Below are 12,793 nucleotides of genomic sequence, written 5' to 3'. Positions count from 1 at the left end.
TTTGATTTTCTAGGCCATGGCTGGACAAATTTCCAATTATTGTTGCTTCAGTAGCTTATACATATCTCCGCATTCTGGAGGACCACCATGGCCCACAATTTGCAAGCCTCAGACAAAAGGAGGTTGTATTTGTTGTTGGCCTCTTGAGGGAGCGTTTTCAGGTGGGTAAAATGATTTACCATGAATGTTTATTTGCATTTAGGTCTCTTGCGTAATTACCTCTGCCAAGGTTTTATTTGTCAAAGAGTCTGTTAGCAGGGTGAAATGAAAACTAATGAAAAGATGCTGGTGATCTGTTTAAAAAATTCACTATGTTAAGGGGAATATTTGTTTTGGTATTTAGTGTAGGTCCATCTTTTTTCAGGGCCTGTGGTGGTTTTTATTGCTTAATTTATTGTCATTGTCACAATTCACAATTCTAAATGAGTTTGAAATGACTGAGTCACTAATAGACTCTCATAAGACTTCTGAAGGATTTTTCTGAAATTTTAGTTGAAAAATGAAGCAAAATAGATTTTAAAAAGTTGACAGCTAATTAAGATGAGTTAAATGCAGAAAGTATAGCTGGGACCAAAGGGACTGCAACACACCTTCAGTGCCACCTTGAGGCTAATGATTATAAGTAGTTCCTTGCCCACTCCAGTAATAGGCATACATCTCCACATATACATCATGCAGCAGAATGGATTAAGATGTTATGGCTCACACTACAGTTTGAACAGAAGGGTTGAAATCTTCATCAGGTATTTTCACAGCAGAATCTGTGCAGTGGGATCAACCACTTAAATGATTAGAGATATGACCTCGGAAATATGTAATTTTCAGTGTCTAGAAGTACTATAAAAGCTCTTCAAAATTATAATCCAAAATTACCCTTACACAACATTTTAAATTTTCACGTAACAGATTATCTGAAGATGGGAAAATGTGTTGGATTCCTGCTTGTTTAGGCATTAAATGAAATTAAAAAGATGATAGAGCAGCTTATGCAATTGCTGCGACAAAGTCACATAGATACTCTACTTCTATTAGTGAGGAAATAACATCCCTAGAACCCATTATGATCAATAAGTGGCAGAATATTTGGAGTACCGAACCTTATATTAATAAACTAAAACACATCAAGTTTATTGTTTTAATAAGGAATTCATCATATGAACAGGAACAACACACAATTTTGACTCCTGGAATTGATCACTCATTTTACCCTTGGATATTTGATGAATAGGTCACATGATCCAATCCATATATGTATAAGTGTAGAGTAACCATTAAACATATTTGTGTGAATGACCAAAATATAACTGGTAAAAAATATCAAGCTTGAAAACAAAATTTTTTGTCAATTTCCATCATTTTAAGTTAATCCAGTTAAAAAGTTTTTAGAAAGTTGTAAATTATTGACTTAAAAAATATGAACTTAAAAAATAAGGAAAAATCCTCCAAGCCAGCGCTAAGTAAATGAGCTCGATTGGGTTAAACTAGTTGATGATACTGTGATGATAATGTTCTGATCGTAATGTGTTGGTTGTCTACAGGATTGCCTGATGATTGGGAGAGACTTGGTTCGCCTCTTACAAAATGTAGCGAAGATTCCTGAAATTGAGGCATTGTGGCGGGACATGATTCATAACCCGACAACTTTGTGTTCAAGTTTCACAGGTAAGTGTTTTCCTGTAGTACAGTACTGCAAATTTTTTGTGCTTCAGATATTTTATATTTCCAGTTTTTGTACCTTTTGTTTCTTAATAACAACATTTGTTGGGTGAAGCTTTTTCATGTTATAGCTGTGACTAAGTTGTCTTGTATCCTTGGTGACTTGGTCAAGGTTGAGTTCATGAGAGTAGGCCATCTTTTGTAGCTGTTAGAAGTCAACAAGCCATCAATATTTTTCAAATAAAGCATATTAAAATTATTGTTTAACTCATCTAAGAATCATTATCTATAGCTCTAATCATGTATTGTACTTAGTAATGCAGAAAACAGGAGGAGGAATATAAAATGAAAAATATGCCCTTTCAAACCCAAGTGTTTACACAGGCTTTGTATAAAGGTTGTTTTCCAGCTACCTACTTGGTTCCCAACTGGTGAGAAACTGTAGTTAGGAACAAAACCTTATGGAACGGGTATTTTTAAAACTTGTATATGTTAATTTACTGAAGATATTCTGTGAAAAACATGACATGTTATTAAACCAAATGTAACATATGTGGTTTCTATGATAGTAGTATATTCATTTCGTCTGTGTTCGTGATTCACTATTACATTGCGCCAATGCCTTATGTCTTTTCTATTATTGATTTTATATTTATTTCCTATTATTGATTTTAAAGTATATATATATATATGATGTGTTATACCCTTTTATCATATCATATGTTAAAAGCTTAAATGGACTTACTTTTATAAGTGTAAATCATAGCCAACTTTTTTGATGAATTTTGTGTGTTGAAAATAGTGTAAATGTACCAAGCTCTAAAAGTTAGTGTAACTTGAGTTCCAGGATTCTCTCCCATTGTATGCATTGGCATGAATTGATTGGGCATAGTTGACTCTTAAATTCTTGACTTCATTAATTTACTGGTTTTTTATCAATGATTAAATGGCATGTTAGTAGAGTTTTGTTTGAATTATAATTTGAAATTGAGTAAAATTTATTTACAGTATACTCCCCCAAACACAAACCATCTGAAAGTGGTGTGTTTAGTCACGATAAATCCATGCAGTAGCACACTGAATATATTTTAGGAAGTTATAAGCGCATAAAACATAGATATTTTAACATGTTTCATCATCTATCGCCATAGATTACGTACATTTTAAAATTAGGTCCAATAAGCTTAATTTTATAATATTTTATATTTTACAAACATTGAAGTTTACTGTACCGAGCTGGTTGAATGCCCTATTCTTAGGTACCAAGAATTATCAGTGCATTCTTAGATAATTTGGAGGAACACTAACTCATTTGGAGGAACACCAGTAGAGTTACTGATAAGTCTTAATTTGTTTGCAGGTGTTCTTCAACTTCTACAAATGCGGACATCTCGTCGATTTTTCGTGGTGAGGTTGACACCAGAAATGGAGAAGAAAATGGTCTTTTTATGTACAGATGTAAAGTTTGGAATGCAGAAAAGATATCAAGAATGGTTCCAGAAACAGGTAAGTGCATTTTGTTATTTGAATGATGTGTCCCAGTTGGTGGTTTTTGTATTTAAAAAATGGTATTCAGGGTTTGTATTGTTCCCTTCTTTCCAGAATTGGTAATTTACGAATATGTAGGGTACAGTAATTCATATTTTTATTTCTGTTCATCAGTATATTTTTTTATAAGGAACTGACACATATATGTAAGTGTTTACATTCCACTGTCTATTTGACTAGGCACAGAAAGTTATAAAGCATACTTTTCTTTATCTTTTAGTACCTGAACACCCCTGAAAGTCAGACGTTGCGGTGTGATCTCATCCGATTCATCATTGGTTGTATCCACCCAACCAATGAAGTATTGTGCTCAGATATTATTCCACGCTGGGCTGTGATAGGCTGGCTTCTCTCCTCGTGTACGTCTCCAGTTGCCACTGCCAATTGTAAATTGGCTCTGTTTTATGACTGGCTTGTGTACAACACTGAAACCGACAACATCATGAATATTGGTTAGTTTTAATGTGAAGGTTTTAAACTTTAGTATTATGGCTTCAGCATGTATTTTCTAATGTCAGCTATATGTTTTGTTGTTTTGTGTGTTAAGTTTGGTTTGTACATGAGACATATTTTTCTGATGTTAATGGTACAGTTACAAGGATGCAGGATTGGGTTTGGGAGTGAATACCTCTATAAGAAAACTTACTTTAGTGAATAAGAAAAATAAAGATTTTTTTTAACTGAATTTTGTTCTTACATAATTGCTTATCTGTTGCATTGCAGAACCGGGCATTTTAGTTATGTACCATTCCATGCGGCCTCATCCTGTTCTTACTACCTCTCTTCTCGACTTCATTTGCAGGGTAAGATATTACTTGAAAATTGTTGTGTTTTCTCTCTGTCACTCATCCATTATGCCTCTGTTGACCTGAGCAACAAATTGGGTAACAAATCACGATGCATCAAAACAGGTACTCTAGGAATATGCCTCCTAACATGTGCTAAACAGCATGAAGATTGAGGATTTATAGCTCACATCCCTTCCAACAATCATTCCTAATGAGCAAACATCAGTAGGTAAAATCTTGGAAAAATTGTTCTGACAACACCAGGTACCTGCTCTAAGCATGGAAGAGAGCTCTAGATTGAATTAAAATAGGTGAGGATGAGAAGCTGCAGGTTAAAGTAGTAATTGAATGCTGTCCAGCAACACTTTGACAGTGGATTAGGTAAATATTCTATTGATACCTTCATATTATGCTTCAGTTTTCTAAATACATGGTAGAGTTATTGTGATATGGTGTGCACATGGTATTTAGGTATTATCAGCCCATTATCATCATCTTGGTATGGCATGATATGTTTGCTTGCAGTATTTCTACATACCTGGTTTGAGGCCTGTAATGGGACTCAAGAAAATTGTCCTACCTGTCCTACTCTTGTGTATTGTTAAATTTGGTTTCCCCACAAACCCATTACATACAGGTAGCCTACATTGGTGGTTTTTGAGCATACTAAACACTTTTGTCTTTTGTTTCTACTGGCACAAGAAGAGCAGGAAGCATTACAAAATAAGTTCTTGGTGTGCTTCTGTGGATATCTGCTGTGTTAGCTTCCTTACTCCACCTTCAGTCTCTTAACCTGGTGCATCTTTGGGTGATGTTTTGTCTTGTTTATCGAGAATATGCCCATTACTTCTTGGTCTGGCTTGTGCCGGTGCTTTCATTGTTGCTGCTCCCTTTGTGATAGAGAACTGTGTGAACCATTTCAAGTGATACCTACCGTATATACTTGCATATCGAGCAACTTTTGAAGACTTAATTTTTGAAGTTAATTTTAAGGGGGTCACGTCATACGTGAGAGATAAAATTAGCGTATGTAATATTCACGTAATTAGTATCGTATTATAAAATACAAACATAATGAATATGCATTTTCCATGGATCCTTTAAAAAGTTATACTTTACTTCACTGTATCCAGTAATATTGCATGTATTCTCATATTTCTATTGTATTATAAAATACAAACATAGAAATTAGTGTTTTGGTTTGGAAATCAGCTGAGGGCGATTACGAGGTAAGCTTATTTCGCTGCATTTAACTCAATTCAAAGCGATTTTTTTGCTTCTAGTTAGGGTAAATGAATCTCTAGATACTTTATTTATGTGGGAAAAGGTTATTTTTTTTTATATGTAGTGTTTGTAAGTTGAAATATGACTTAAATACGTCTTGTGACCTAAATTTAGTTTCCTTTTTTTTTTTTTTGTTAGTAGATGGTGTTGGGCATGTTTTTTTTTTTGTAAAATAATCGACAGATTCTTTTTGCTATTTTCATTTGATTTCATCATAATATGAGCTTTACGTATTTATCTCTTAGCGTGAAAACTACAGTAAAGTGTGTTCTTTCATGCCCAATAGTGTTAATTAAAATACTTTTCTTTCCAATTTTATTTACGGTCGAGTTTTGCCCATGTTGCCGTTGCTTGATAATTTATAGCCATTAGCAGCTTGAACATTGTTTTCTCAGCGTCAGTTACAACTTGCAGCTAAAATTTAGCAGTATATTCCCTTGCCGATCTTTTCTCCATAGCGAATAAAAGTACATCATTCATGTTCTATTTAACGTCATTTGTAACATAACTATGGTAATTTTTTACTATCATACGATGATTGAAATGCAGGCAAAACAGCTGCTGTTATCTGATTCGGTTGTTCATAGCAAAACAGTTGTTTCTCATTAGATCGTTTATGGCTGTACTTTAGGCAGCGATTGTAACGTTACTAATGGTACTTCTATCATTTTCTTTTACTCTTTTAACTTATGTAACTAGAAGATGGGATAAACAGATGGAGGAAAAGGGGTTAATGTATTGTAATTTGGTCTCCCAAAAAAGAAACTCGCATGATACACAAGGTACATGACAAAATAATTTTTTAAGGGTGAAAATTTTGGGGGTTGCACGATGCGCAAAATCATTCGTTACACAAGTATATACTGTATATACTTTGTTTTAGTACCATAGTCACACAAATGTTAAGGGCTGTGAACGCAGTGTCAGATAGAATGGCAGCTTATCCTTAGGACCAAGCCAGAACTTGCATTATGCTGATATCAGGGACAAGGAGTAGCATGTGAATTTTTAATTGAGAACTCTTTTAGGGGTTTGTCAAGGTTTCATTTAACATGTGAGAGGCAAGACCGCAATAATATTTTGAGGAGCTAAGGAGGCATAAGATCAGAAGGCCCTCGTAACTTTGTGGTTGTAAGTTTTATGTGGGCAGAAAGAAGCCAACAATGTGGAAACCATCCCAAGGTGTATTCAAGGAAGGCACAGTATGATCATAAACACTCTCAGCCAGAGACACAGCCTACCCTTTGAGTGTTTATTACTTGCTAACATTTGCAAGGTTCTCTAATTGTAGTTATGGGACATACCCATAAGGATCTCTGCAATTAGCCTCAAGTACAGACAAGTCTGCTGTCCTGCTTAATTAGACCTAGCTGTGTAGAAAACAGGTTTCTAAGTTAAGGAAGGTTAAGTTCAAGCCATTTTCAAATTGAGCTTAACCTTCCTTACTTTAAAGCAAGTTCAAGCTCTTGTGAGCTGTCAGTGATGCTAGTGGCTTGTCTGTGTCTACAGAAAGACTGATTTCCAATCATATTGTTGAGCATCCCAAGGAGACTTCACAAGGGGTAATAAATTATTTTGAGAGCCTTGTTTTTCGTCAGTTACGTTGAACCTGAGAACATTGGATTTACAGGCATGGAGGTTACCCAGCAGGGCCCCAAAAGATGAAGAATTTCAGCATAAACAGCCAAGATAGTATCTGAGACTTGCAGAACTAATTCAGCCAACAGCCTCTGTCTAAGCAAAATGGAACCAGTTATGTAATTGATGCCATCAAAAAGCATTGATCTTCTTGATGCTGTTATTCCTTTCCTAGGTGAATTTTTCTCTTCTAAAGGTGCCAGAAGAATCTTTTTGTTTTGTGTATTGAAAGGTGTAGGTTTTGTTTTCTTTTTCATGTTTTTGAATATTCTGATGAGCTTATCAATGAGTGGCTTTCCAGCTATTTGTAAAGAATTGCTGCTTACTTTTGACAGTCATCGTCATCGTCATCATAAATGTTTTTGTCAACATTTTTCCCTTTGTGGGGTTAGATGTGAAATGGTTTCAGTCCATTGTTATGGCCCCAACTGTTTCTTCTTGAACTCCAATCAGGTCTAGGTGTTCAGCTATCCTCTCTTCTATGATTTTATTGGTTCTTATACAGGTCCTCATTATGCTGCTACCATATCTACTATCATTCTGACTAACTGTTTGTCCCCTAAGGTAACATATGCTCTAGGCCTAAGACCTGCCCATCTATCACAAGTGGGTCCTCAGCTTTTTTTTTCTCCTCTTGTAATGTATTATGGGTATCATAAATCCCAGTTCATTTAATTCTGGGCATATCATGTAATGCTATCTGTTATATTTGGTACACAGAACAGTAAAGTTCCAACACTTATTCTACAGCAGCACCTGATTGTACTTTTAACTTTGGTTTCTTTCCATTCACCATAAGCATTGTTTTGCATACATGGGTTTTCCATCCTCTTGTTGCCATTCCACTGTTCCACCTTTAGACATTTCTACCACCTTTCCCAGATTCTGTTTGGACCACTGTGTCCAAGAGGCCCTGTTTCCTTGAGAACTTTGTAGCATATTTCTTAACTATGATAATCATCAAAGAACTCATCACTGATCCTTGATGTTGCTTCTGGAGCCAGTTAACCTTTTTATGTGTTCAGCTGTCTTTCTAGTGTCCACAAGAAATTATTTGATCTGCTTCTTAACATGGTTTGTTTGTTATATCTTATATCTTGCAAATATCTGTAAGGGTAGTAACTAAAAAATTGGAATGGAAAAGCTAAAACTTGAAAAGGGCTTAAGGAGTAGAAATCTATGTAACAGTTCTGTGCTACCAGTTGTTATTGATAAGATTTTATACTTACATGAATTTTCCAGTTTTTATTTGAAGTTTATCTCATGCATATGGTTCAAGCTTATTATTGTATTGAAAATTCTATGCAAATAGATTATTGTAGCAACTATTGGCCTAGTTGCCAAAGGTGCTGAGCAGATGTTTATGTACGAAACACTACACAGTAACAAATATATTTTAGATTCATATCCAACAATCTTCTTTCGTTGCTGATAGTTTGTCAGTGGTAACATTGGGTACCATAAAATGTCTTGGAATTTATGAAATAATAGTGTAGATTTAGAGTTGAGTATTTCTGCTGTGTACTGTTATTAATTTTTAGTTTTTCCTGCACAGATAATTCCACATTTTCACCCACCTCTTGCTGACAAAATACGTGCTGGTGTACATAATTCTCTCCGGCAAATCCTTGAAAAACGGGTTATTCAGGCATTAGAACCCCTTTTTGATAACCCTCGCATGGATGTGGAGTTAAGAAAACTAATAAGAGACACATTCCCAGAATTCTGCTCGTCATCTACTGTCACAGACATTAAACCCGAAGATTTTGTGTCATCGGTGTCAAACACTACTTCAGTCACTAGGATGGACTTGATGGCTGAAACTGGGTTAGATTTCACCACACCATCAGTCACTGAGAGTGTTGTAAATAGTAATAATCATAGTGAAGATGATGGGGATGCCATGTTTAGTGATGAAGAGGAGGATGTCCCAGCTCCAAAGGTTTCGGTTCCTGTGCCTACTAAAGTAGAAGAGACACCATTGACTAGCACATTACCGGTGGGGGATGTGAAAAAAGTGTTAACCAGTGTAGGGCAAGAGGAAAAAGTGGACTTGAGTAAACACTTGGAGTTTCTTGAAACAGACATGAGAAATATTATAATAGATTTGCAAAATGAAACGGACACACAGCAAAGGTAGGAAGCTTCTCTCTTTTTTCTTAAAAGAAGGTTGTAGAGTTTCTAAGATGGAAGTGAGATGTGGTAAGAAAACAGAAGTGATATCTTGTATGTGTTTTTTTCCATTTTGTGAATTTTTACTTTTTTTTTTTTTTTTTTTAAGTAAAGTGCTCCACAGTTCTGTGTACAGTAATGTTAAATTGATGATGTGTTTATGAGAAGGAGAATTAAGTTTCTTTTAGTGATTTCTTTTTCAGTGGTTATGTTTGGAATTTTATTTGCCTTATAAAATGTTTTGACTTGATCACCACCACCAACTTCAAAGTCTGCAAGTGTGCAGCTATATACAGTATACATAAACAGCACAAAACCCATGGTGCTTTAGAGCCAAAAATTTACAGAGAACAGTCAATTATATTAGCGGGCAAACAAGAGTGTCATGTAGATTTTAATAATGAGGAGTAATGGCACTTCAGTATAGAATGCTAAGGGCAACTTTCTCTGGGCAGGACATAGCATAGATGCACAATAATTTTTTTCTCTTCAAATATTTGCTTCTGGGCATTGTTTTTATTCCCCATGTGAAAGTTTCAGGAGTCACTTTTTGTATGCACAAATGTGTTCGTCCCCTGTGTGCATGCTTTCATTTTGTTGATGGCAGAACTGTGTAAATGGGTTGGTCTCGAAGTTAGGCATAAGTTTTGCTACTGCTGGATGTCATTGTTTTGTTACAACTGAAGTTTGAATGAGAGATGGGGGATGGCAGGATTTATAAAAATGAATGAACAAACAAAGTTGTGGAAGGAAGAGAGACGGCCAAAACGTTGGAGACTAATTGTCAATTTTGCTAGCTGCAGCCATTTTGTAGCCTTTTACTTTATATCCATCTGCACTTATTCTTCCATCTTGCTCCCTAACCCCTATTACTTCTTGGCGCATTGAGGGAATGTTACCACTTTCACCTTTAGATCCTTGTACATCATCTTATCAATTTTCTGGGTGTCTTTAACTTGTTGTCGAACCACTCAAGCTCCTGCTTTTCAGTAACTTGGACTAGTGAATAGCAAGTGCCTAGTACTTGGTTCAGTAGCCCAAATTTTTTGGTTTAGTCATTCTCTTCAGCTAACTTTTGATGTAGATGAGCCTAATAACAAAACTAGAAGTTGCAATTTGGCACTAAAATCTACATAATTGGTGATATTAGGTTTTTTAAGCCCAAAGAGCTTGTCACCGTCAGCTTTGGTCTTGTGCATCCCTTCACACTTGAGTCAGTACAAGTCCACTAGCCAGTCAGCTTTGTTTGTCAAAATGTCCTCTTCCATCTTGTAATAAATTTTGATATTTCACTCTCTCAGGCATTAAGGGTTAAGTGCTTAGAATGCTTACGAAGCTGGCTGCACATTGATGCAAGTTCATTCCTACTGTATTGGTAAATTTCTTTGGGTGGAATATAACGAAAAGATGTTTTAAGTTGCTCTTCAGGTCAGTAATACAGTATGTTTTTACTGTTTTTCTCAGCAATATAGTTGAAATACTGGTTTGAGCATTTTTTATACTTTTGTTAGCATTTTAAGTTTTAGGTTAACAGACTAACTTAAACATTTTGACTGATATAGTGCAACCCTTTTAGAATGGAGAGCTGCTTGTTAATATGATTACCAGCTATGCTTTATGGTTACATTATGAGAGTAGAAGAAAATATGCAGCGACCTCATTTCAGTTTTTCATCTTATTCTTACCCATTGCAGTACATATATTACATTACTTTTGCTTGTTAACCTAATCCAGATGGCAGACAAATAGGGACATGTAGAGCGGTAGTTTAGATTTATTAATCAAGACAATATTTTAAAGTGAGCTACACTTGGAATCATTTATCCATTCTGTGTAATGTTTTGAGTGCGTTGGTCAGTGGGGCAGACATCCAATACCTTACACATCCCAGGCCTGAGGGGAAACAAGAAGAAAGGTTGTGCATAAAGAGTGGAGGTTAACCTGAAGTTAAAACTTGTTGCATCTTAAAAAGAGAAAACGTATAAGGCTGGGAACATAGGAATGGAGAATCCTAAAGCCTGGGAGTAAATTTGGAAAGAGGTGGCCAGATGAGTGTTACAAGGCTGTAGGGAGGAGGAACGCTCTGTAAACTCTTAGAACAGCATCCAAAATAACATCTACGGAATGTAGAGAGAGACTGATTTGAGATGGAAAGCAAGATGTTCAAGTGGAGAGGTAAAGTTCAAGGTCATTATCCTTTATTGCGTTTGCCATGGGATCTTCAGTCTCGTGCACACCGTGCCTAAATTCCCAGGTGATCCAGGAGTACACCTGAACCTTTTTTCCATGATTTGTTTTAGGCCTTTGCAATTGTCTTTGTCTTGCTGATTCAGTGCCAACTTCTTGTTTTACAGAATAGGCCTTTGGATACAGTGTCCATTAGCAACTTAATTTTTATTTTTGCATAGTTTTTTCTCCCATCAGTTTAGCCATGAATTTGGGCATTTTGTAATCATTGTGATGAAGAAAAACTTGGGTATTAACAAAAAAATAGCTTGTCAGAAGCTGATTTATTAATCTGTTTGACATAGTAGGTGAGGAATTAGATGGGCATTACAATGACTGAGGATACTGAAAGACTATAAGAAAGAGATGATGCAACATTATACCACCATACAGGACCTAGAGTGGAAAAGTTTTGTATGTGTCGTTTTTCTGCAAAGTTCAGCACTGTGTACGTTGTTGTTCATCATAGTGATAAAATTGGCATGAAAAATTGCAGTATGTAGGCTCCTTGAGGCTACTGTATGCAGATGACGTATTGTTGACGAAATCTTAAAAATGTTTTAACTGGTGGATCAGTGGTATTAGGAGGAAAGGATTGAAAATCATCATGAACAGAGCCAAACACTAGGAAATGGAAAGGAAGTTCAGTGTTAGCAATAGGAAGTTTGAGTGTCAGCAATAGGAAGTTGATGAAAAAGGAAGAAAGTGGCCAGTTGGGAAAGTGTCTATGTGGGCGATGCGGGAAAAGTGTCCATTGTTGGTGAATGCAGTATTATGTGGATTGTAATGGATAGTGTAAAAGATGCTTAAGAATGGAAATTGCAGATGGAGTAAGGAATTTTGGGTGCCCAAAAGGGAAAGAAAGTGAGGAGAGCTATGCTAGGAAGGAAGGCCTTAAAAGAGGTAGAAAATTGAATTTTTCTTAGCAGGTGACTAGATTGTGAAGACCTTTGAGAGGTATAAGAAAAAATAACAATCACCCATGTTAAGAAAAAATAACAATCATCCAGGCGAAGTAGAAAGACTACTGGAGTCTGGTTAAACAACAGCATTCCATAATCGAGTAGAGGAAACACATGACTCCAGTATGAGACCTGGAGGTTTTGAAAAGGTGTAACCACAAAGTGTAGAGATTGATGGCTGGTGTTTATTGGGGACATCACGTTGCACGGTAGAAATCAGCAGTTGGTTATGGTGCTCAGAAGCTGGAAAGTAGACATGTGAAAGAATGAGATGGGTTAGACATGTGATGATAATAGGTAAGGAGGCAGGAAGATGAAGACTATGGGAAAACATGGAAACCAGGGAGGGAGATGGGGTAGGTAAAAACCTTGGTGAGGAGTACATAATAAAAATGTGAACTATATTTGTTTAGCTCTTTGAACTGTTAGGTCTCTGGGGTTAGTTTTTAATAGTCTGTTTACCTAAAATATTTTATTGGAGGTGTGTTGGGGATGTTATGAATGAATGCAATTTGCTGA

The 12,793-nt window shown here is 36.0% G+C and overlaps 1 protein-coding gene across 1 annotated transcript in view; it reads left to right on the top strand.

The window, feature by feature from the left end:
• The window catches only part of IntS3 (integrator complex subunit 3), a 35,299-nt gene that overhangs the window by 8,465 nt on the left and 14,041 nt on the right, over positions 1-12,793 (top strand). The window contains exons 4-9 of the mRNA XM_067111873.1: positions 14-161; positions 1,539-1,662; positions 3,017-3,162; positions 3,425-3,656; positions 3,928-4,007; positions 8,470-9,050. Coding sequence (XP_066967974.1) covers positions 14-161; positions 1,539-1,662; positions 3,017-3,162; positions 3,425-3,656; positions 3,928-4,007; positions 8,470-9,050 — 1,311 coding nt within the window. The remainder of the gene's footprint in view (positions 1-13; positions 162-1,538; positions 1,663-3,016; positions 3,163-3,424; positions 3,657-3,927; positions 4,008-8,469; positions 9,051-12,793) is intronic.

This window comes from Macrobrachium rosenbergii, chromosome 11 (assembly GCF_040412425.1).
Source record: "Macrobrachium rosenbergii isolate ZJJX-2024 chromosome 11, ASM4041242v1, whole genome shotgun sequence".
Taxonomy (NCBI): Eukaryota; Metazoa; Arthropoda; class Malacostraca; order Decapoda; family Palaemonidae; genus Macrobrachium; species Macrobrachium rosenbergii.
The sequence above is the reverse complement of the archived record's forward strand: the minus strand, read 5'-3'. Positions and strand labels throughout refer to the sequence as shown.